General features: G+C 44.2%; 1 protein-coding gene across 1 annotated transcript in view; it reads right to left on the bottom strand.

The window, feature by feature from the left end:
* Positions 1-24,699, bottom strand: part of AKAP13 (A-kinase anchoring protein 13) — a 227,727-nt gene that overhangs the window by 100,006 nt on the left and 103,022 nt on the right. The window contains exons 7-9 of the mRNA XM_069798474.1: positions 20,003-20,186; positions 8,150-8,339; positions 1,886-4,790 (exon numbers count right to left, since the gene is read on the bottom strand). Of these exons, the coding sequence (XP_069654575.1) occupies positions 1,886-4,790; positions 8,150-8,339; positions 20,003-20,186 (3,279 nt within the window). The remainder of the gene's footprint in view (positions 1-1,885; positions 4,791-8,149; positions 8,340-20,002; positions 20,187-24,699) is intronic.

Here is a 24,699-nt window from a genome sequence, read left to right on the forward strand (position 1 = left end):
TTGGATTCACAGCAGTCGCTTGTCTCTGCTTTATGCCAATACTTTATTTGGGCTTCCCTAACATCTTGCCTCAGAGCAATCCTAAAGTTCTTCAAGAAAAGATATTCCAGCTCAAATTTTGCTTTGTGCATCATCCCATTGCAAATAAAAAATTCTTCCTTATGGAGAGGTCAGACCATTGTATTCCAAGACCTTTTAGCACTAAATCCTTATATATTTTAAATCAGTAACAGGGTCACCTCCTTTTCTCCCCTCCCTTTCCATACCCTAACACAGAATGATGCCTTAATCTTACTTTCCTACTTCAGTCACTATCTTATTGCACTGTTTAGTCCCTTCTTCTTTTAAAACCTCACCTAGACAATGTCATGCCTCCAAGAATCCAACCAGAGATAAAGACCTGCACTGTATGGACAGAGCCAGCAGAGCGGGAAGCTCCCAGAAGAAAGGAGTCCTGCCAGGTATTGACTTACAGTCACTCCCATCCTATTGAACTGTCAATCCACCACAGCACTAAAATAGGTTCTTTCTGATCCATCTTTAAATCTTTCTACTTATTTACTAATGATCTCCTAAGTAATGTTTACTGGTTATCTCCTGACACATAGACTTTCTAAAAATCCTGAATTCAACGTAAAAAGGATTTGCTAGACCCACCACTGACCCCCTCCCAAATCAATCCTTTCCCCTGACCTCAGTGATTCTGCTATCACATATCAGAACAAATCCTCTGCCATCACCCCATTCTGCATTTAGACTGAAGAAACAGCTCCCAGCATTGAAGCAGTGAAATAGCTTTATAGCTTTACAACCTCATGATTTATATAATGGCAGATTTTTTTTCTTTTTTTATCATTTAAATGTTTTGTTTGTTTGTTTGGTGCTGGGAAAGGAAGAGGCACTGTATCATTTTCTCATAGCAAAGAAAAAAATGGCAACTGAAAAAGTTCAGCTGCTTCCATTTAACAGCTGTCTGAACAGGTGGAATATAAAGATCAGATTACCTCCATGCTTCAGTAATAAATTCACCTATGATTTAATTCCAGACTGGAGCAACAAACCCATTTCTCTTTCATTCAATTTATCCCTTTATTTCCCTTTTTGCAGTTACCTGGTGGTGTTCTCTATTAGCTCCTGTCACACGGGCACCAGACGTCTACGCTGTCCCCCAAGTCCCACTGCTCTCCCCCATTACCACTTATCCGTGGGGAACACCGGTCCCACTTCCCAGCCGAAGGCAGCAAGTAAAACTCATCATCTGAGTTCCAGTACTGCTTAAATGCACTGGAAAACACCACCGGCTGCTCTGCCCAACAAAAAAGCTTTGCAGCCCGGAAAAGGCGGTGGGGGTAGGGCTCGGTGGCTTTTTTAAATGACCTAATACCGCCAATTAGGAAGTGGCTTTGCACAGTTCGGAAGGACACTAGCAGCTGTTTCAAGTAGAGGAGCAAAGAAAGAGAGCCCCGTTGTACCCTCTGGCTCCACGTTAGCAAAAATAAAGGGGAGAAGTGAAGAAATAGCACTAAGCAAATAAACCCTCATGCCCACGTGAAAGCGTATAACTTGAAGATACAAGTAATCCAAATAGCTCCCTCCCATTCATTCCTCTCCAGGGAGGATTCAGGTGTTACAAATTCTTCTGCACAAATTCACAGGAGATGATGTCCTGTCCTTATCTCCAGTGCCAGCCAAGAAACATGCATTTGAACTGGAAGTTTTAGTATGTAACTTCAGATTTCTTTCTCCGAAGAAAAACCCCAAACACCTATACTTCCTCCACAAGGCAGGCCTCCTGCTCTTATTTCCCTTCCTTTCCTGATGAGACGCTAGAGGCACACTTACAAAGAAAAAACTAAAAAGTAGGAAACCAACTGATTCTTCCTACCTGTAACAGGCTCAGCTTGTTGCACTGCTGGGCTGATGTTCCTCTTCTTCGTTGAGGAACTTAAATCCATTTCTCCATTAAGGCTGGCTCCCACATCCACTGCAGCCTGGGTCTCAAGCTCCACTTTTTCTGTGGCTGGTAATTCAGGAGAACAAGGTGTCTCCGCTGCAAAAACCACTGCATCAAAACTTTTTACCATTTTAGGAACTTTATCCAGCGAGTAGCCATCACTTGACGAAACAAAACTCTTTACTCCCACATTTTCCAGTGACTCAACAGCATGCAAATAGCACAAACACGGCAAGTGCGATTCAGGTACAGGTTGGCTTTGCTTCCCATCAGGCTCAGCCAAGACCTCCCCCTGAGCTGGTTTTGCAGTGTGACCAGCATCACTCTCGCCAGCTGGACAAACGGTGTCGGTGCTGGAGTCGCTGTCGCACGTGGGCTCTTCTGCGATGGGCTGAAGCGCTGCCCGGGGAAGCATGCTTTCCGTATCCTCCTGCTCTTCCAGAAAGGCTGCGACAGGGGTTATTGTCACCGGCCTTAACACTTCCTTACCCTCACAGGCATCACTCGGGGCTCTCATTTCTGAAGCATCCTTTAATTCGGGGGTACTGCTGCGCGGGGAGATTTGTTGTAGGGTTTGACTGGGATAATGTTCTTGGTTCAGGGCCGCATCCGGACAAGGGTCGCTCTCCACACCTGGTGACTTGCCTGCCGATGCAGGTTCACGGATGGTGCTTTCTCCTGCACCCACTGCCCTGGTCTTGCACGCTTCTTTGGCACGGGCTGTCCCTCTCATCTCAGCATCCACATTGCTGCCACCTGCCACAGGCCCCTCCTGACAGCAGGCAGAGGGTTTCACAACAGCAGCACGAAGTTCCTCCGACAAGACCTGCTCCCTGCCACTTGCAGAAGCCTCCTGCTCGGGCTCAGCTTTGCCCCCTTCAGCCTCCTGCAAGAGGCTCTGCTCTGGAGAGCCCTCATCCCCTGCATGGTCCTCAGGCCAGCCGGCTCCGGCAGCTACCTTGCCATGCTCCCCGCCACGCTGCTGGGCAAGCTCTGCTGAGCCTGCCGCCACCGTCACTGCTTCCTGGTTTTGTTTAGATTCTTCATTATGAGTTACAGAGGGTGTGCCTATTAAATTATCCTCCACACAGTCTGTGCCCTTGGCACACGGAGCTAACCCAGGGTCGTTAACTTGCAGAGCTGCCTCCTGCCCGGGAGGTGCCACTGCAGCATCTCCCTCCTGACTCACAGCCGGTCCTTCTCCTCTGGGTAGGGGAATGAGTGATTGCATCTTGCTGCTCAGCCCCTCCTGCTCCGAAGCACTTTCTGCTATCTCTGCTTCGGTTTGTGCAGGCTCTTTTTCTGCCAGGCATGCGCTGGCACCCTCCAGAGGGAGCGACGCAGGCTCATATTTGCTCTCTTGAGCAGTGCCCGGTTTGAAGCTGTCGCCCATTTCATCTTCAACAACAGTTTGATCAGCAGAAGGGTGACAGCTAGCAACTTCCTGACCTCCATCTGCAGAATATGCACTTCCTCCATCTCCGCTGCTGCTGGTATCAGGTCCTGCTGGCTCCTCTTCACGGGCTTCGCTGCCCTCCATTGCTTCAGCTGCACGTTCAGTGATCTTACCGCTCTCCTGGCAAGGTGCAGGTTCTGCACCGCTTTGATTAGATCCACCAATGTCACTGTTTTCAGGTTTAGCGTCAGGGCCATCAGTTTCCATACTGTCTTTCAGGGAGGGCAAGCTGGATTTCCCAACTGCGCAACCTGCTTCTATCTGCCCTTCTTGCTCCCCGCTGCCATGGATTTCCAAACCAGGATCAGGTTTTGATGCACATGTGGGAAACTTCACCCCATTCACCGCTGGCAACGCTGCCCCAGCACTTGCAGTGACATCCTGCCTCGCCGCAGCATGGGCATCGCCTTGGCTTTCCAAGAAGCCACTGTTTACCTGATCAGTACACGAGTCTGCTCCAGTCTCTTTGTTATTGCTGGTCTTGCAAAGGTCAATGGAGACAATGCCAGTGCCATCATCTGCATTTGTACTGTCACACGCCGACACCACTCCCACATTTGCATCCTCCCCATCTGCACTCTCGGTGCCATTAAAACCACCGAGTAAGGGCTGAGAGGCACTGGCTGACTCTTCCTTAGCTGGCAATTGCTCTTCTATGTTTGCAGTCCTCCTTTCACCAGCCTCAGCCATCCCATCCTCTCCCTGCTGCTGGCCCGCAGCCCTCTCAGCTGCCCCTGTACAGTTCCTGCATTCAGTTTGGCCCATAGCCACATCCACGCCCTCCAAGGAAGCTGGGGCTTCGCCTGTAGTTTCAACCACAGTAACAGTACTGTCAGCTGCACGCTCCTCAGCAGCTTGCACTTCCTGATGGGGACTATCTTTACTGCACAAGCCAGCTTGATCCAGAACAACTCCAGCAGATGTCATTCCAGCTTCCTCATTTGTATTTCCACAGGATGGAAGATTTACGGCACTGTTTACACTTGCACACAGGCTCACCGTGCAGTCGTTCTCATCTGATATAGTCGCAGAGCCTTCAGCAGAGGTTGGCCCCTCCTCTTCCTTTTTACTCAACGTCACTTTATTTTTACTTTCACAGAAGCACTCTGAGCTCTTTGCATCCCCCAGGCTCAGCAAGTCATTTGGCGCATCATTAAAAGCTCCCAAACTCCTGCTGTTGCATTTATCCTCCTGGTGGGTTTGGTCTGAGAGCTGCCTGATATCCAGGTGAACAAGATCAGATGGACATTCCTGCCTTCCTTCTTTCGCCATTTCTTCTAGGGTCTGAGAGGTAGTGGTCGGGTGACCATCTGGCTCTGCTCCTTTAGAACAGCTGTCTCCCGAATCTTCCAGTACAGGCTTGGTCTGCTGTCTTAAACTCTGTAACAAGGAAAAAAAAAAAAAAAAAAAAAGATTACTTTGCTCTGTCACACATTTACACTGCCTCCACTATGTACAAGATCTCCATGTACATAATCCTGTTCCATGCGGCTCCTGCTCCCTCTGTACCTCTACCTGGTGTCGCCTGGGACAGAGTTACAAACATACTGCAGTAGGTATTTTAAGTGTTGGTTTTGTTACGCAGTAATACTGAAATTATTAGAATGACAGAAACGTTGGTTAGAAAGAGCATCTGAAGGTCAGCTAGTCCAACCTACTGCCTGAAGCTGGAGTATCACCAATGCAACAACAGGTCAACCATTACTTCATCTTGCCAAGTCCCCAAAACCTACAGTGAGGGAGTACCCACCACCTCCCTGGGCAATCTGTTCCCATGCCACACCACCCTCCCATGAAGAAGTTTTTCCTAATGGCCAGCCTGAACACCCTGAAGCTGAAATTTGTCCCTCTACCCCCTTGTTACACCATCTGCCACCACTGAGAATAACTGTAATCTTTGTAATTGCTCTTCAAGCAGCTGTAGTCCTATTTCTTGAGTGCACTTAAGTTCAAGATCAGTAAACAGCAGAATTCAGTCTACCAAATAATGCAAATATATACCAGTCTAGTCCCAAAGGGCTTGAGGAAATGCCGCTTAACAGCAACTTCAGATCTCTGTCCAATAGCACTCCCCAGTTCTCAGTGTTGCTCAATTTTCTCTCTACTGATGGAAACACTACTTCAGACATTGGAATTGGCTGACTATGTCCGAGCACCACCACTTGTCTCTCCTACTCCTAGAACTGAACTAATCATCTAATGTACTCCTGAGAATTGCATGCATAATTAAATACCTGAAATTTATTTCCTAAATGGAAATAAAGATTTGAAAATGATGACATACTACTAAAATTAATGCATGTATCATCATGGAACAGTAGCAACATATTCAATTCCTGTCTAAACAGCATTTTCCTTCCAGAGCATCCACTTTGTCAAGGATCCCCCAAGCTTTTATAATTTGATACAATCAAACTTTTACCTAAAAAGAACAGTCTATTTCAATATCTCCTTTTTTATTCTCTTCTCTGAACCATATCAGTGTTCCTATCTTAGAAAAAGTGACTTATTAAATTAACGAGCAACCTCAATCCTTCAATGTACACCACATAGAGCTCCCTTGGTTTGCTTGGGGTTTTGCACTGTAAGCTTTTGGAGGTCACGCTGGTTTCTCACTAAGTGTCTGTGACTATCCACAAATACAAAACTCTAAGGTACTAGTTAAAATCTGTTCTTTTTTTGCATTTATTTGTAAAAATACTCCAAAAAAATACATGCATCCTAGAAGCCTAACTTAAAAAGGTCCCTGCAAATTTTGTTTAAGACTATTTTGTCAGAAAAATAGAATCTCATACCAAAAATGTCAGCTTAAACACCCTTTATCTCCCTGAATATTAAAACAGCCAATATGTTAAATGATGCATCACAGAGAACTTCTGGGTACTGCATATACAAATAGTGGCTAAAATCATCACTGCTATGTTGAGGATATTGCATTTACTCATCTTTCCACACTCTTGAGGTTTGCAAACGAGCACTACCACTGAATCACAGACCACTAAACGTACCTCTGTTTTTTGCCATGAATCCCCTATTTAAAATAATCCTGCTACCCAGCTCCCATATATGCTGTCACCTATGCCAGAGCTTCCTGGTTTTGAGGCATCCCAAGACAGATCAGCATCGGAGGCAGGCAGCATGGCATCGCCATCCATTGTGTAGCAACAGGAATGGGACTCGGGGCTCTGTGTGCAGCAGTACCCACAGGCTGCTGCTATTTTTTGCAAGGGCAAACAAACAAGATCAAATGGCATGCCGGCTGTCTGGTGGCTATAACCCCGCAGCAGAGCATGGAGACCGTGCTGCTGGTTCCCTGCCAGGATGGACAGACACAGACAACAGTGATGCTTGCTTGGGAACAACCAAGTTTTTCAAAAGGAGGGGCTGTGGCAGCCCCAGCATCCTCACAGTGAAGTCACTCTGCTGATAGCCTGAAAAATAGAGCCGTCTGCAAAAGAAGCCAACTGGCTTTTAACTGACCCAAAATGAACCTAAATGAAATAATTACAGGGCTGCTTTCCAAATTCAAATCAGATTAGATGTGAAGTGAAACAGTACTGGAAAGAAAAAGTCTAAACATAGCCTTTTCCGATTTCATTGTCAGGCAAAATGTACCCATCTGGCATTCGCACAAGCAAACAAGAAGTGAGCTGGATATGCTGGCCGTGCTTTAGTATCTTTTGATGGAAAGGGGAAGCGATTTCACAGTTAGCCTTGGTTTGCCACTCATACCACCAGTTCCTGTTGAGATCGGGAGTAATTAACATCTCAGGCACCCAGGGAAGGGTGAAAACAGCTCAGGGTGGCCCATACCTCTGAAAGTCCCCCCAGCCCACTGCCTGCAGACGATACTCCCCTTCCTTAGTTAAAGGAACAAAAATATCCTGTTATTTAGATCCCACACCTCTATAAAGGCAGATATATGAGCTGATGAAGGAACACCCACAAGTGATGCCAGCTGCGCAAGACACGTGGGTGTTTCTGAGAAGTGGCACAGAAGCATCCTGCTGTTTCACCTTCCCATCCCAACCAAGACCCTGTGGCATCGATTTTAAAGCAGCAAGGGGAAGCCCTTCCAAAGCCCCATAGCTCCTGCAGTCTGACTGCTGTGAGGTCCAAGAGGAGCGCAGTGAGGGGACCACTATGGACACACACTGCATGTGGCCAGGGCAGGCTCGTCCTCCAAGTCCTACACCACGGTGCTAAGGAAATGGCTGTTTTCTCAATCACCTGCCCCAGAGACTTTCCCCTCAGTCTCACGTCTGACCCCAGACTTCCCATCTGAACAGAGACGTACCCACCATGCTCATCGCCCACAAACCCACCCTCACTGTGGAGCCTGCCTTACGCTGCCCAACGGCTGCTGGACACTCGGGAGGGACAGCACACCTTCAGGAAGGTTTTCCCTGCCCATCTGAGCGGGTCCCAGCCTAAATGGAGAAGACAGGAGCTGGGAGCAGAGAGAGCCCACAAGGCCAAGGAGAGCTAGCAATGCACAGCCCCAAGTCTGCTTTTCTTCTGAGAAAATTTGCTGCCTAATACAACTTTATCAGACCTCCCCGTGCTCAGACAAGAAGAAAATAAGCAGGCATCCGCCTGGATGTTTGATAACGACATCCAGAGAAAACGTCTAGGTAAATACACCCCCAAAGGGTGCCTACGCGTGGAAGTCCTTCCCAGGTGCCAGGCTGCAACCAGCCAGCTCCACTTCTCTTTCATCATCTCAGCCTTTCCCTTACCATGTGCTGGTGGCTCTGCATGTGCATCTGAAGGTGCCGTATGTCACTCTCCAAGCTGGCTGCTACCCCTTCCTTGGCTTCAGCTGTCAGCATGTAAACATCAAGCCCACGATGGTGCTTCACACTGTAGTCCCCCGAGTGCACGGTGTGAGACAAGGTACTCCAGGAGTCTGGTTCCCTGGCTTCCTCTCTGCAATGAAACAAGCATGGGTTAATTGGCAGGCAAGGAGGGATGCTGCATTGTGGGACACGCACACTGTTCTTCACTCTGAACAGTCATCTAATCAATGGCCAAGGCGAAACAGAGCCCCGGCTCCAGGGCCAGACAAACAAATACACAACGCGTACTTCTTGGTCTTGAAAATTAATGTGATATAGAGTTAATGCCAGCCACAAGCTTTATTTCACAAGGCCCTTCACAGGTAGAGACACCTGCTTTTTTTTCCCCAGACTATAAAAGACTAGCAGCAAAGGGCACAATAATTGCTTTTTAAAATGGAATTTATTGCAGGTGGAGATCACCAAAGCAGCTATTGCAGAACAACAGACAGCTGAAAAACAGAACTGCAGAGGGACACATTAGAAGGAATGAGGATTATCATGATACAGATGCTACAACTTCTACACTGAAACCAGCACACTGCTTCATAAACACCCAACAGCCATCAAATCATAGCAATTTTTTCACTCCTGAAATGAGTTTAGCTTGCCCTGTGAAACTGCTTCTGTGCAAGATGTTCTCAATGTTGTGAGACAGCTATCCTTCTGCAGCACTATCACAAATTTTCTTTTTACCAATCAAAAGGAAAGAAAGGAAAGAAAGATGCTGTTGTAGATCAGAATGAAAAAAATAACTCAACAGTTACATATATTCAATAGAAATTTCTAGTCAGTCATCTCTTTTCGAATGTCAAACCCTGATTTTGCACAGACTTGTGACTCAAAGCAGGTCTCACCGAGCTGCACAGAGGCTACATTTCCCCTTTAAGGGGGTAAGGCAACATTTATCTTGTCTTATCTCAACTAAAGCTTCAGGTTTATAGATTTCATTTTGAATCAGAACTGATTCAGGAAAGACAAAATCTGTTTTAACTGTCCCGGGACAGAGTGGCTCATGTAGCACCCTCCCAAGCACTGCATGCCCCAGGAGAAATGTGGAGCTGAGCAGGAACAGGGGATTATGCTGACCTGCTCAGGGGTGCAAGAAATGGAAATTTCTCCATTTTCCTTTCCATAGGGCTGCATCTACCGACAGCCAGCCCCAGCTGAGAGCATGTCCCCTCCCTGTTGCAGAGACTAGCCCCTATCACAACAGGCATCCCCAGATTTCCCTTTGCAGCACAGCTACAGATTTCCCTAGAAGGGACAGAGCTGTGATTTTATGCAAATAATTAGGAATTCAAGAAGGTACATATACAGTAAATGTATACCACCAACCAGGCAAAATTACACATAGATTTCAGCACTGTTGTCGACGGGTTTCTTACTTTAAAAGTAGCAAACCTTTCTAACGGGCAAGTGCCCACCTAGCAAACCACAGGGCTACCTCTCTGGGAAGCCACACAATTTAGAAAGCAAAGTCGTAATGAGTGAACAATACCACGATTGGCAACAGGAATGGATAGAGCAGGGTGGGGAAACTGTTGGACGGTTCATCACATGGCAGAGAAACCTGTGCAGATGACGGTGGTGGCAGTGGCTGTCCCTGCTCTGCCCCTGCACAACCACCCACTCCCTTCTGTGACTCATTTTGGGCTAAATCTGCAAGGAAATTCAAAGTGAACCCACATCTTCCACCATTCACCACCATGTAGCTCAGTTGACTTCAGCAGAATTACTCTTGACTTAAAATCAATATTTCTATAGAGAAACAGAAGGAAGCGTCCACTTTTTGGTGGTAATTAATATAAATCCATGGAGGCAGTGAAGTCCACTGAGCCATTACAAGTGACTAAAGAAATTACCTTCCTTTAACAGGAAACACAGACCTCTCTGTCTGGAGTATTTTTCTTTTCAGCTGTCATATATGAGAAACCACTGTACTCAAGGCCACTCTCAGAGTACAACAGAGGCAGTCAGCACAAAACCCATATTCACCCACTCATGGGGACAACATCAGCTGGCTTAAAGAACTGAGCGTGATGAGCCTGCTCCAGTTTCTCATAAGCTTCAAGTACACTTATGAGCATCTTCAAATCAGCACCCACAAAGCAGCCTGCACGACTTGAGCCTTAAAGGACCCTCAGCGACTTCAAAAGCCGCAAAATCCAGAGCAAGGTGAAAGGCAAGCACAGTCCCCTGCAACACCATGAGCATGCCCACCTCTCCTGCCATCTACCACCTTCACACAGCCCAGACAGGTCAAAAAATCACTTCTGCTTCCAAAGACAGCAATTTCTTTTCATATTCAAGCTAACAATCTGTGTTACACTGTATAAAGAGCTTTAAACCTTTTGAAAAACCAAGATCTTTCTCACATCCAGCCAACTACAAACAACTCCAAGCTCTCATTTCCAGTAGCAGCCACCTACGCTGCACAAAATTAAGCAGTAAGGTAGTAGATGGCTCAATCTATTGACTCCTTCAAATCATCCCTTTCATACACTGCTGCATCCTGGCACTAATGGTCTGCAGCAGAGAGGACAAATGGGTATTTGCAAGTGTTAATTTGTTTGCACACCACTATTTCTGTTGTTCAGGCAATCACTTCCAAGGCCATGTAGATCATACGAGAAAACACTCCTGCTTGTTTGTCTTCATACACTGAGCTTAACAGTTTGTGTCTTTCCTTTATGTCTCACTGCAAGCCCTGGGTTTTACTGAGAGATGATAAAAACACACTTTCTTCCAGAGAAAAAAAGCTTTGCAGTCATGTATTTTGTACTCCCTGGTTGTGAAAGATGCTTATTTTGTACAAATTAGGAATTTCTGTAATGGTTGCATAGAAGTACATACCCAAGCCCATCTACTAGGAGATAAAAACAAATATGCAAATATTTACTGAAGATTTATTAACAAAAATGTACATAGAAACTCCAGCATTTGAGAAGTCTGAAAATCTGCTTCCATTCAGCACAAAAATTCAGTTTGCTGCAGTTTGCCAGCTACAAGGGAAATCTGTCTTCTTATGAGGTTTAACCATCTGGGCCAATTCTTTCTCATCCTCTTTTCAACAGCTTCCCATTGAAATATGTAAAAGATACCAGTGAACTGAAAATTTCATCGGCATCATCTCTGAGCCCAACTGTTGCAGAAGAAATTATCTTGCTTGGTTAAAAAAAGCAAGGACTGCTCAATAAGGTTGACAGTGTTCACTAGCACAACCATGCCGTGTCCCACTGAAGAAGCCTAGAAGAAGTACTCCAGCTCCAGTCCCTGCTGCGGTCTTCTGTCCCATGGAGGTAAACCCAGAAGGGGAATTCCTGGCTTCAAGAAAGGACAGACTTACCAACCTGCCCTTCATTTGCGGAAGAGTGGCTCAAAGAAGGATGCCAACCCCAAACAGGGTGAGAGAAGAAGCAAACAAGCCTCCAAAATACTCTCAGGCCTTGACCTGCGCGATCCAGGAGCCGATTAGATTGCTTAAACCGCAGCATCACCTCCTGCCCATTTGGCACCTAGGACAAAACGATAGGCTGTGGTTTTTAAACCTCTCAGCATCACCCAAGTAGACTCATCCTTGGCGAAGGAGGAGCCATACCGTACTCGAGTGCTGAATCTCTTCTTGTCTTGTGGGGGAGCAGATAGGATGGCCCCGGGCCAGTGAGCAGCGGAAAGAGGGAGAGGAAAGCGTGCACCGACACAGCACAGCTCCCAGCTTCCTGCAGATACACGCGAGATATTTTTAAGAAGAGAGAAGATAAGTGAGAAAGGGAGAACAAAAAAAATGAGTAAAAGCTCTGCCAGCCTTCAAAAGCTGCAGAAACTGTGCTCGGTAACAAGGGTTTGAAATTCAGCAGTGCCGGTGCTCCCGGCAGGCGTACTTTCCGGTACAGAGATAACAGGTTTTAAATGGTGGGGAGAGGAAGAGGAGGGGGGAAGAGATCAAAAGATGAACAAAAAAGCCTCAGTGGGTTAAGCAAAACCTCGTGTTAGGAAGATTTATCCCACAGTTTTACAAATGGGCAAGGAAGACAGTGTGGGAACTCAAGGTGTTATTTCCTGGGGATATCCCCTCCAGATTTCTGAGCTGGACTTTGGCTGAAACAAAACAAACTCAGTAGCGTTGCCAGCTCTTATGATCTTGCTGCAAGCCTGACAGCAGCTGTGCGTTTATTCTGAAAGCACCAGCTCCCAGATTCATGTGATAAAGAAAAAAAGAAAAAAAAATCACCACTTTTTTTTTTTTTTTAAATTAAACAAAGTTCCTAGCATTACAGCTACCATGAAAAACTAGGAAATGCTAGAATTTAGATGCTGTTATCTGTAAGGAAAATAAAAACTAAACTAAACTGCATTTTAATCTTAGATTCTTTTTTATTACTATTATTGTAATATCACACTGAAAATACTAGATCAGACAGATTGTGATCTGGGATAAACAAGGAACGGTGCCTACTGGGACAGGATGCTGGACTTGCTGACAATTGCACAACATGTCCGTAACACAGGTAATTTAAATCAAGCCAACAATCCCTCCTGTGAAAACCCAACACCCAGACTTAAAGCAGTCACCAGCACCTAAACCCAAGACATCTTAGAAATTTGACAAAATAGAACTTAAATGCTATTTGCAGAAGTGTTGAGGTAATAGAGGCTTTGTATACATATGATCAACTTTTCACCCACAATCTTTAGTGATATACAAAACTCTAGTGCACACAAACACTTTCTTGCTCCTCTTCATTTTTGTAGTCATCAATATGCATTGTTTATGAAACTCAGAAAACACGTGGAACCAGTATATGCTAGAATAGGTTAAAACAAACCAACCATTTGTAAATTTGACAGATCTAACACAGCATTCATACTTCAGGTGTTCCCAAGTGTTCCAAATGTCCCAGAAAAGTAGAGAAAAAAATGTCTCTTATATAAGAAAATTGTATAGATCACTCACTAATTTGAATACTTTTGACGTTGAAGGAAAGAGTTAGAAGTTCATCTGATGTAGAAATGATGACTTAGCCCTTACAGTGCTTTGCACAAACATGAACTGCAGTGGGTTCAGACACTGAACTGAATTCAGGATTGCATAACCTGCCCTTCAATATCAGATTAAATATTTAACAACTTGATTCAAAATATTTAACACTAACTTCTCAGTCCATTGATCAACACACTATACAGTAGGAAATCATACAAGACAGAAAAGCTGGCTTGGTCCTTCAACAGCTGTTTGCAGACGCACATATCCTAAGAGAACACGTACAGTACCTCCTACCACAAAGGGTCTGTGCTCCTAAACCTAAGCATTTTTTAGGCCCCAATGTTAGACATTAAAAAAAAAAAATACGGCTACAAACTGTCATCAGCTGTATTTGCCAAAAAGTACAATGTGCATTCCATAAGAACAACTGTCTGTTACTAAATGCACTTTTCCATTTGTTTTATTTTCATCATCTTATCTAACAAGAAAGATACCCTGCTCAGGATGTAGAGCTGTAGGTCCAACACAGAACTCAATGTCAACGTGGAGTCTCATCAGTAAACAAAAGAAATTTAAGGTGAATGAAATGAAATGTACTCAAGAGCAAAAACAGATGCCATCTGTTGCATTTTAAATACAAAAGCACAGTCACAGAGACTACTTCATCAAGCAATGTTTTCTTTACAGCTAAAAACAGCATTCAGATCAGGACAAGTGATATGGAAGGAAGACTTGTCTCTGCAGAACATCTCTGTGTGCTGCAAGTGAGTGTGACCACAGACGCTGTAACACAACCCAAAGATGAAGCCATCGCTTTGCCTGCCTCTGACACAGCAGTTTACAAAGTCGTCTTCTACAATAATCTGTTCAAACTTTAATCCCTACCATGAACGTCACTACTTCTAGCAAATCTGCTCCAGGGACTGAGTAACCTAACTGGGTGTCCAGCTAACCCATGCCTGAGGCAAAAAAGCCAGCAGTTCTGGGAAATCACTTATCTGCATTTTCTAAATCTATCCTGAAACGGAGCTGGTCTATCATAATCACTTACCAACCACACAAGGCTGTTCGGGGCTTATGGCCCCTACAATTTCTGGGATCACCTCCGGATCAGGATTGCTGGGGGGGGGGGGGGGGGGGGGATAATTTTCTTCTCATATCTTACCAAATCTTCCCAAATCTCTCCTAAATCTCTTATTTCTCCTCCTCACTGGCCTGTTTACATGAACATCATCTCCCAGGACCTTCAATTTCCAAGCAGGATATCAGAGACAGTAAAAAGCTGTTTCTACCATACAGACAAAGCCACTTCTCTCTCTTCTGTATTCAGAGGTGGATACATACAAAACAAAGGAGAGAAGGGAGCCAACGAATGAAAATACAAGCCTTCACAGGGATGTGGGAACACACTAGGAAGTCAATAAAATCTGGAGCATGCAGTGGGTGAGTAGGTGGAAGACAGAAACACAAACTCTTCCTGCCCCATCATGTTCACACCTGGTTCCCCCGTCCCCCCACTCCCAGCCTGCTCCTCTGCTGTGGCCAGAAGAAACCTAGAGCACCTCAGCCTCTTTCTAATCATGACAATCAATCTATTAAAACAATGGTGTTTCAAACAATAATCTTAAAGTTCAGCAATACACAGCCACAAAACCAGACCCGGTGGGATCACTGGTCCTCCCATGCTTTTATAGCTAAACAGCATCCTCTCAACACATGCATCTTTCATCAGGTCCTCTTTAATTGCCCTTTTAATGCATTTGAATCTCCCTTTAAATATTAGTCTTGTGCCAGCACTTAGAAAGACAAAGTCAAGCGTTCTCCCCTCCTTCCATACCATAGCAAGCCGTACCCAGCATACTGCCCAGCATCCCGAATAGCAAACAAAAGGATTTGTTGCTTGTTTTGGGGTGGAAGAACAGAGGGAGAAACATCAGCATTACTTCAATAAACTCTTCAGCCGCTGATTGTGCTTAGCCAGAAATAAAATTACGTGTAGCATCACCTGCCCAGTGTGGCAGCAACCTTCTGGCCACCGGCATGTCCCCAGCTATGTCCTGCTTGTACTCCTCGTACAACAAATGCTAGAACTGGTGCGACCAAGGGGAGACTCAGAGCCTTGCACACAGTTCTCAGCTCGTAATAATGGCAAGGGTGCACACAGGGAAGGGGGGTTCAGCCTATACGTTCTCAGGCATATAAGCACCCTGTTTACATACAGTTGCCACAATCTGGCACTGAAGTTGTAGCAGCCGGCAATGTTTTCAGCCCCAGGAAACTAGTGATTTTGGAAAGCACCACAGACAGCTCTTCGCCTACGCAAAGACTGAATTTAATGGAACAACCTAACACCAAAATTCAATGAAAAATGTCAATCTTTAATTATCGTCCCAATTTGGCAGGGCACTGTAAGAAATGCTTAATTTTAAGACCATGCTTAAACTCTCTGCTGAACATGAACTGGACATTTCTAAAATTAAACACCTGCTTAAATGACTTGCTAAAATTGGAGTGTAAAGAAATGGGGTACCAGGCAAATCCACTTGCAGCTCTGGCTCAGAAAAGCAGAAAAGTGTATTCCATTATAAAAGTAAAGTTACTGAAAAAGCTTCCTCATCTGAAAGGCACCAAGGAGATTACAGCACAGACTTCACCAATTACTTACATAAAATCAGAACAATAGCAAGTGATAATCTTGAATCGCAAAATGTTCATAAAACCCTTCTGCTACCAGTGAGTTATTCCTCATGTGTGTTAATTAAATCAGTTTAATTTGGGAAATACACATTTGTACTGACTTACAGTTTCACATACTGAGCCACCTAGTTGTTACCAGGAGATGTGAAGCAAGAGCAATCCCAGAGCTGTGCAGAAGTGCTTTGTAGCAAAAAGCAAGCAGAGAAACCAGCAAAAGCAAAACTAATATTAAAGAACTTGGAGACTGTTACAACGCTGAAACTTCTCCTTTGCAGGGATTGGAAAAATGCAGTTTTTCTTATGGGCTTTACTTTTCTCTTACTCCCCTTTTCCAGGGGTCGTAAATTGCTCTCAGCTGTGAAGGGACGACAAGCATTTCACTTCATGGAAAAAAATAATACTTTGAGGTTACTAGACAGAACTCTGTTCTACAGAAATGAAATCAGAAATAAAATCAGTGTTTGTATGTTTTACATAATGGCACTTCCGACTTCTCTGAAATTCTGCATGCTCGCTATTTCTTGGAGCCATTTTCCTTGCCTGACTTACAGAGCACTGAAGAACATGGAGCTGGCAGGCAGATTATGTTACTACACCGAACTGCATTTGAAAACATCAACTACTGCAGACTGCAGCTGTCCTACTGCAGAGGCCAAATTACTCACATGGACCATACCACCCCTCTGTTCAATAAACTGACTCTTCAGAGCCAGCCCTTCTCTAAAGAGCAGAGCAGCAGAGCTCTGCCAACGCCCTGCAGCCAGCATTGCCCAATTTAAACACAGGGGAGTAACAGACTTCAATGAAGGGACCCTTTGCTTTGGAATTCGCTCCTACCAGACTCAGAACTTGTTGAAACTCAGAGAGGGCTATGCACCCTGCCTAGTTTCCAAAGCTGTTTCATGCAAGTAAAGATAATTTATTTAAACTGTATTTAAAATTTGTATTTAAAAAAAAAAACAAAACCAAAAACCCCCCAAACAAAACAACAAACCAGCAGTGAACCAAGCTGGTAGCAAGCAAACAAGAATGTTCCTAGATAAGATCCTTTTTTTTTTTTTATCCCGCCCCTGCCAAAAAACCTCCTGCCCTTATGCATTGTCCTATGCCATTTGCACCACAGGACAATGTTTACTGTGCAGTTTTAATCTTGAAGATAAAACAAGCACCCTCAGGAATGATATACAATCGATGAATAAACACTGCTATTGGCATCGTGCTCTCCATCTTCAGCGACCTAAGTGTGCTCTATCACAGCTCCTCAGTTTGGTCTTGAAAGCAGCAGCACATGCACCTTGCCTGCTAGAGGATGCAAGAGCCAGTGCACAAGCTCGATACTACAGAAAGGAATACTTCAAGGGTTGCAAAACTTAAATTGGAAGCGTCTTTCATTTTTTTACATGAAGAACTGCAACAGCTGAAAAGGGAAAGCTCATCTGATAAACAGAAATTCAAAATGTCACCAGTGTAACTAGTTTTTGAGAAAAATATTTACACTGCAGCTGAATCAAGATGCTTTGCAGCCAAAGCCCAGCAAAACTGCAACAACGGAGAAGGTTTTGTGTCTGCTTTTTAATGATTACATCCTAATTACAGCAAAATTTCACCCTTCCCCAATGCTGGCTGGGAGAATCATTGTAAAATGCAGGGTCCTGCAAATTAGCAAGCAAGTGAACAATAAAATCCCCCCCAAGGATAATGCATCACAAAACACACTGCATTCATTTATTTGGCGAAGTGCAGTTTAATTACTTGTAAAAATAATGACTCCTTTGTATGGGCTCTTGCTAACATGCGTTGCTGCTCGGTATTTTGCTGAGTGGTACAAGTTGCGTGCCAAATTTGCGTGCATGGATTATACAGCGTGCACATAAGCAAAGAGCAGAAAAGAGATTGTACAGTATCCATTGTGTTTTGACAACACACAAATGACATATACTCTCTTCATGGAATTTGCTTTTCTATGTTTTGAAACTTAATATTTCTCCTCTCAATAGGGATTTTCAAGCCTCAATCCCATCTCATTGCAAAAAAACGCTAAGCACAATAAAAATCTCTGCTGGGGAATCAGGATGTGACTGTTTTGCAGCTGCCACCCTCCCGTGGGGAAGAGCTGTGTCGGTCCCCATGTCACACGGTGCTCTCACTGCTCTGGCAGCCCCGAGCTCATAGCACAGTGCTCCACCACCATCCCACCCATAGGGAAAGGGGGCCACGACTTCCAGCATCCACAGATTTCTGTTTGCAAGGCTTCATGGAGATAGCAGGGTTTTCAGAGTCACAGGATATGTGGCACAACTGCAGATGTTTATACATTTTATTTCCACCCAGCAGTCCAAGAGGAACTAACCATAATGAACAGTTTAAGGACATACTAAGAAGAACAGGAGCTGGGATCTTGATGGTAACATTACTGAAGTTGCTAGTGTCTTATTTTCAAAGATGAACTGTAAAGGTCATCAGAGAAATCCCTTGGATTACACCAGCAGCATCCGTTAAAGGGAATGGCACAGGGCAATGCCTGTAATCCAAGTACTCTTCTTTTTTCTTTCCACTGAGTGGGAACTGATATTCCAGTATTGGAACCGGTTGTGAAATACTCCACCAAATACATGAATAGCTGTTGTAATAGTTTTGTTTACTTCCTATTTCTTTTTAAATTACCAGCTCTACTCATATTCAGATTGCAGTATTTGCTGTAAGCTTTATAATCAAGTTTTGGCCAACTTAAGCTTTCTGTAATAGTTTTGGCCAACTTAAGCTTCTTGACAGTATGTAAAGTGTGTTAACATGGTTAGTCTCACTTTGGAGAACTTTGCTGCAGTTATAGGATGAATTTGCACATTCCAGTTTTACAAGATAGCCTGCAAGAGAGTTGTATGTTTTCACAGTATGACTGTTGAACTCGATGGAGAAAAAAGTAACACTGTCATCATCTCTGTATTAATCCCAGCAAAGGGGGCAGAAGAAAAGGTTAGAGTATAGCTCCTGTCCCACCCTGCACCTTCTCCTTCATCCTCACTTTGCATGTGTTTAGCTGAATTGTTAAGAGATGAAACTTAAATGCAATCACTCCAGCAAAATAGACCATATTTTTTGCCCTCTAACACTCCGCCCAACAACTACAGAAAGCAGAATAATTTACAATTCGTAACAGAGAAGTGTTGCGTGATAATGTGGAAAAAAGCAGACTCCTAAACATGACATTGGGTCACTCAACATAAACCCGAAGTATCTGAAAATTCAATTCAGAAAAACAAAGTTAATAACAAAGCTTAAGAGAACCAGGCATCAGAATAACACACATGCAGACCAAGTCTTTTCTTTTACAAATAGCCCCCTGGGGACTTATTTAAGCTTTTTGTCTTTATTAGCCTCAGCTTTTAAAGCTAGATCTCCAAACATTTGCTATTCAAAAATAACTTATCTTCTGAAGGATTCCTTGTAAAACACTGCAGTAAATGCTCATGCCACTAGTTACTTGCTAGGAGTTTGTAAGATCTGGCTGCTTCTTAAGACCACTGAAAAGAGAACTGTTTCTGCTGTTAACTACTTGCATTAATTCTTACCTACATTTTTTTACCTATACTGGTAAGATACCTATTCTCTACAAGATGCCACCTTATTTCAATACAATTATCATTATTTCGTTTAACCAAAAAACTCCAAATCTACAAAGTAAGAACACAACAATCAACAACCACCACCAAGAAGCCTGTTAGCTCCCCCCTTTGGGGCAGCTGTGCTTGTTCAAAGAAAAGCTTTTTCACTTGAGTCTGTGTACAGTTTGTCTTAGTCAATAGTACGGAGACTCACTTTGGACTTTAAGAGACACCTGGAAGCAGAACACTGTGCAACAGAAAAGGAGAACATAACAACATTACTGCGTTTCCCCTAAACCCTAAGGACCTGCTCCCATTGTTGCTACCAAGAAAGGTAAAAGCAAAATTTTATAAAAATTGCCTTTAAGGATAGAGTATAACTCTATCACTATTCAGTAATAATGTACAGCAAAGGCAAGCATGATACAGAATGGAAAACCAGCAGAGGAACCATCAAATCATCCTTACTCTGTCAGAAGCTGGTGCAGCTTCTGGTAGCCCCTCTCCAAGGCCAAGCTTACAGGCGTTGCCCCTTCGTTGTTGTGGATGCTGAGAGCTCCTCTTCCACCTGGCTGCTGGAGCAGAAACCACGTCAGCCGCAGCAGACCCAGCCTCACCGCAAAATGCATCAGAGTTTCCCGAGGGATGTTCTCTGGGAAGAAAGAAGAAAAAAGAAAAAAAAGAAAAAAGAAATGGGAATTTGTAGGCTATGGGTTAGGTGAATGCCATATCCCCACCTCCCAGCCACACCACACACGATGGCTAGCATGGAGCTGACAGCCCAAAAGCTGAGGAACCTGCAGCACCTGGAAAAACACGCTGGCTGCCAATATCCAGGAGAGACCAGTACTTTAAAGCGAGGGACACACTACAGTGGGACTGGAAGTGCTCAGGACCTCTCAGAGTGAGACTGACCACAAAAGTCAATGTGACAAAAACACCATTTCATAAACAGCCACAGCAACCACCAAGTTGCAGCGCTTCCAAACAGAACCTGGCATGGTCAAGTGGGTTATTCTAGATGTCCAAGCCTTCTCCTCACATACCCAGGACCAGGTTTCAGGAACAGACAAGTTTCGTTATTTAATGGGTCGTTGATTTGTCCCAAGGCATGAAAAAAATCAATTACATTTGAAGCACCAATCTAAACCAGTTATTGAAGAGAACAGTTTAACAGCTCGTGTAGAGAAAAAATGAAGATTTTGCTTTCCTGGATTGATTATGCCTCAGACCAGCTTTTCTCAACTTTATACAGTAGCTCTGCCATTCTCAGTAGCAGCAGTTATAAACTCTACTGCTGCTTTTTATGTTTAATAACCGTGACCTTCTAATTTGGTAAAAGTCACTCTTGAGCCTAAGCTTTCATCTCAGAAAAATATCCCCTTACTCTAAAAGCTGCAGCCCTAGAACGATGCTCTGAAAAGCTTCAACCAAAAATGAGCTCCAGATGCACTGCTGAAATACAGTATTTGCAGATCAAAGCCTGCTACTTCTGTATGAAGGGCAAAAGCACATGGGTTAAAAAAACCTGCAAGTAATATAAATTTGTTCTTTTAATTAACAAAGGATTTCAGTATTGACTGGCAGCAACAACAACAACAAAGCACCAACTAGGTCTCAGTAAACCATGCCAATAAGCACACTTGGTATAATACCTTTAATATCATAGCAATGATTTATTGGGTTATTAATTTGGTTGCCAGCCAAACCTATACAGCAGGTTTAAGAATACAAGTACATGATGGCTTTAGGATTTAATTAAGTATTTTTTTCTCAAGAAGTATGCCCCAAGAGAAATCACTTCTTCAAAGTGCTGTTGTTTTTCTTGCTTACTTGCTTTCTTAAGGGACATCGTTAAGACGTTCAGTGAAAAGCAAAGCAAAAATGGGCAGTTCTCCCCTGCCTGACATAAAATTTTTCCCAGCTTTTTGGATCAACTCCTGAAGAACTGATCTGTATTCAAGAACCAAAAGCTTTCTGGCACTGTCTTTCTTCGAGATGACTCCAAATTAGGTCTCTGGGCTACAAACCAATTCTTCTCCCTAACCTCCTCTTGATTACCGTAAAGCAAAACCATGCTGTCCTGAATACATGAGTGTGTCTGAATGGAGGTTCCAGCTGATCAGAGAAAAAGGGAATAGCTGAGCTCACTCAGAGACAAATTCTCAGCCTGTGGGAGAGTAATGACATGGATTTTGGTATTAAATGCTATAGAGTATAATGATTTAGAAATAAACAACAAAACAAGGTAGTTAATCAATGATTATCAGCCTTGAATTTAAACAAAAATGAAAAATAACACACCATATAGACAGACATAAGGGAAAGGCTACTGATGAGGTTGCAAAATGAGAAAGCGTGGATACAGGTAGGACTTACACACAGTGAAAGCAGACGCCCAAGGTTTCACTCAATGAACTTGTACTTGCACAAAGCTCCTACATTACCTGTACACTGGCAGAGTCAGCTAGTGTAATTAAAGTGGTACAACTCTTCCTACTGAGATGTAGGAAGTGCAAAAGCACTTCTGTTAGAGCAAACGACTGCCATCCAAATAAAGAATGAGTTGCACTTGTCTGACCACATGTGTTCTAGCACGGGATCTGCTGTGCTAGCTTCTTTGTTGAAAGGAAAAATCATCTTTCTAACTAAAATGGAAAGCCTTGCACTAAAACTGAGCAGCATAGACCTGCAAAGCGTAAGCATGAGTCCCTGGACCAAAATGCTTCCTCCTCCTTCAGCTGAGAGCCTCACAGTTAGGTAGAAGCATCTTTTCTTCATCATGGTTCACCAATAAACACACATACCAACTGCAAGTTCTGCAAGATGCAGGCAAATATTCATCCTGTCCCTGATCCAACCGGGTGCCCCTGTCTCTTATTTCCATAGATGAAATAGAAATAGAATCATTAAGTTTGGAAAAGACCTCCAAGATCCTCAAGTCCAACAGCCAACCCAACACCACCATGCCCACTTAACCATGTCCTGAAGTGCCATGCCTACGTGTTTTTTGAACACCTCCAGGGATGGTGACTCCACCACTTCCCTGGGCAGCCTGTTCCAATGCCTGAAAAGCCTCTCAGTAAAGAAATTTTTTCTAATAACCAATTTAAACCTCCCTTGCCACAACCTGAGGCCATTTCCTCTCGTCCTATCTCCAGCCACTTGACAGAAGAGACCAGCACCCACCTCACTACAACCCCCTTTCAGGTAGTTGTAGAAAGCAATAAGGTCTCCCCTCAGCCTCCTCTTCTCCAGACTGAACAGCCCCAGTTCCCTCAGCTGCTCCTCGTAAGACTCATGCTCCAGGCCCCTCACCAGCTTTGTTGCCCTTCTCTGGACACGCTCCAGCACCTCAGTGCCTTTCCCGTGGTGAGGGGCTCAAAACTGAACACAGTACTCGAGGTGCGGCCTCACCAGTGCCCAGTACAGGGGAACAATCACCTCCCTGCTCCTGCTGGCCACACTATTTCTGATACAGGCCAGGATGCTGTTGGCCTTCGTGGCCACCTGGGCACACTGCTGGCTCATATGCAGCCAGCTGTCGACCACCACCCCCAGGTCCTTTTCCGCTGGGAAGTTTTCCAGCCACTCTTCCCCAAGCCTGTAGCGTTACATGGGGTTGTTGGGACCCAAATGTAGGACCTGGCACTGAGCCTTGTTGAACCTCACACAGTTGGCCTCAGCCCATCAATCCAGCCTGTCCAGATCCCTCTGTAGAACCTTCCTACCCTCGAGCAGATCAACCTTCCCTCCCAACTTGGTGTCATCTGCAAACGTACCGAGGGTGCACTCGATCCCCTCGTCTAGATCATTGATAAAGACATTAAACAGAACTGGCCCCAAACCCGAGCCCTGGGGAGCACCACTTGTGACTGGCCACCAACTGGATTTAACTCCGTTCACCACAAATGCCCCCTCCCAGTTGTCCCAAATGCCCATCTGATGTAATCTGCTCATATGACTGCATCATCTGAAAATCCCACCTTTTCCCCATTCTTTTAAAACAATCTTCTTTATCATCAATTTAGTAGACACAGTAGTTCCAGCATTTGGACGGAGGTGTCTACAAATGCAACTGAACTGAATGTGGCCCTGCCCCAATGCCTTTGAGCAATGACGACGTGCACAGAAGATCTGTACAAGAAGACATGGCATGCTGCCATCCGGAGCATATTAAACATACAAACTCACTATCCAGGCCCATTTGGAAGGCTCTGCCTAACATATAAACTGGCATGAGGCCATCCTAACAGATGGGCACAGATGATGGCAGCAAAGAGACAAAGTACTGTACATACAACAACTGTAGGGGCCACAGGCAATGGCTTTAGAAGGTTTTGGAGTGTGCAGAACTTGCATGGCTACACTTAAAAGGCGTGTGCCATCTGTGGGCTGGATTAACTACTAATATATAATGAAAAATACATCTGTTGGTGTACGATGTTGCTCAGAATAAGATGAGAACTGGTCTGCATCAAGTACAGGAGTGTTGCTGGATGGAGAGGGGAGGAAGACAGACGGATCCCTTCAGCCTTCCTACCTCTGAAGGGATGAAGCTTGTAGCACAAAATGTTGAAAATTCAGTCAACGATTTCAAGGTATTGTCATGGTGCGAAATGTCCATCCCAGACATGGAAGAATAAAAAAAAGCTTTAACATCGAATAGCCAGAGCTCTTTCTCCTACCCCATATCAAGCATGAGCTCCACATCTTAAAATGTCTGTCCTTTGAACATCAACAAAAAGCTTCTTGTAATTAGGAGACTGTGGAAATACAAGACACATGATACTGGAAAGGCCAAGGTTGTTTTGTTCCTTTCTCGTTTCCTAGTAATAGGCAAGAGTTGAAACATATGATTATTGTTCCATTATGGCAGGGCACTCTAATCCAGCTGGCAAAACATAAGACTTTAGATATATTATTTTTATGTATTTTTTTGCAGCTGTGACACACGAACAGACAGTTTATCTGGGTAACTAAGGACAAAACTTCCATAGAAGACTGTCAAATATACATTGCTAACAGTAAAGGATTAACGTTTAAGCTGCTATTAGTACAAAACAAATAAGCACTGAAGAAAAGAAAATTTTGGGTATGACACATCCGAGAACACACAAACTGTTCTCTAAGTGAAAACTTTCTTTTTAGTTCTGATTAAGTAA

This window comes from Haliaeetus albicilla, chromosome 12 (assembly GCF_947461875.1).
Source record: "Haliaeetus albicilla chromosome 12, bHalAlb1.1, whole genome shotgun sequence".
Lineage (NCBI taxonomy): Eukaryota > Metazoa > Chordata > Aves > Accipitriformes > Accipitridae > Haliaeetus > Haliaeetus albicilla.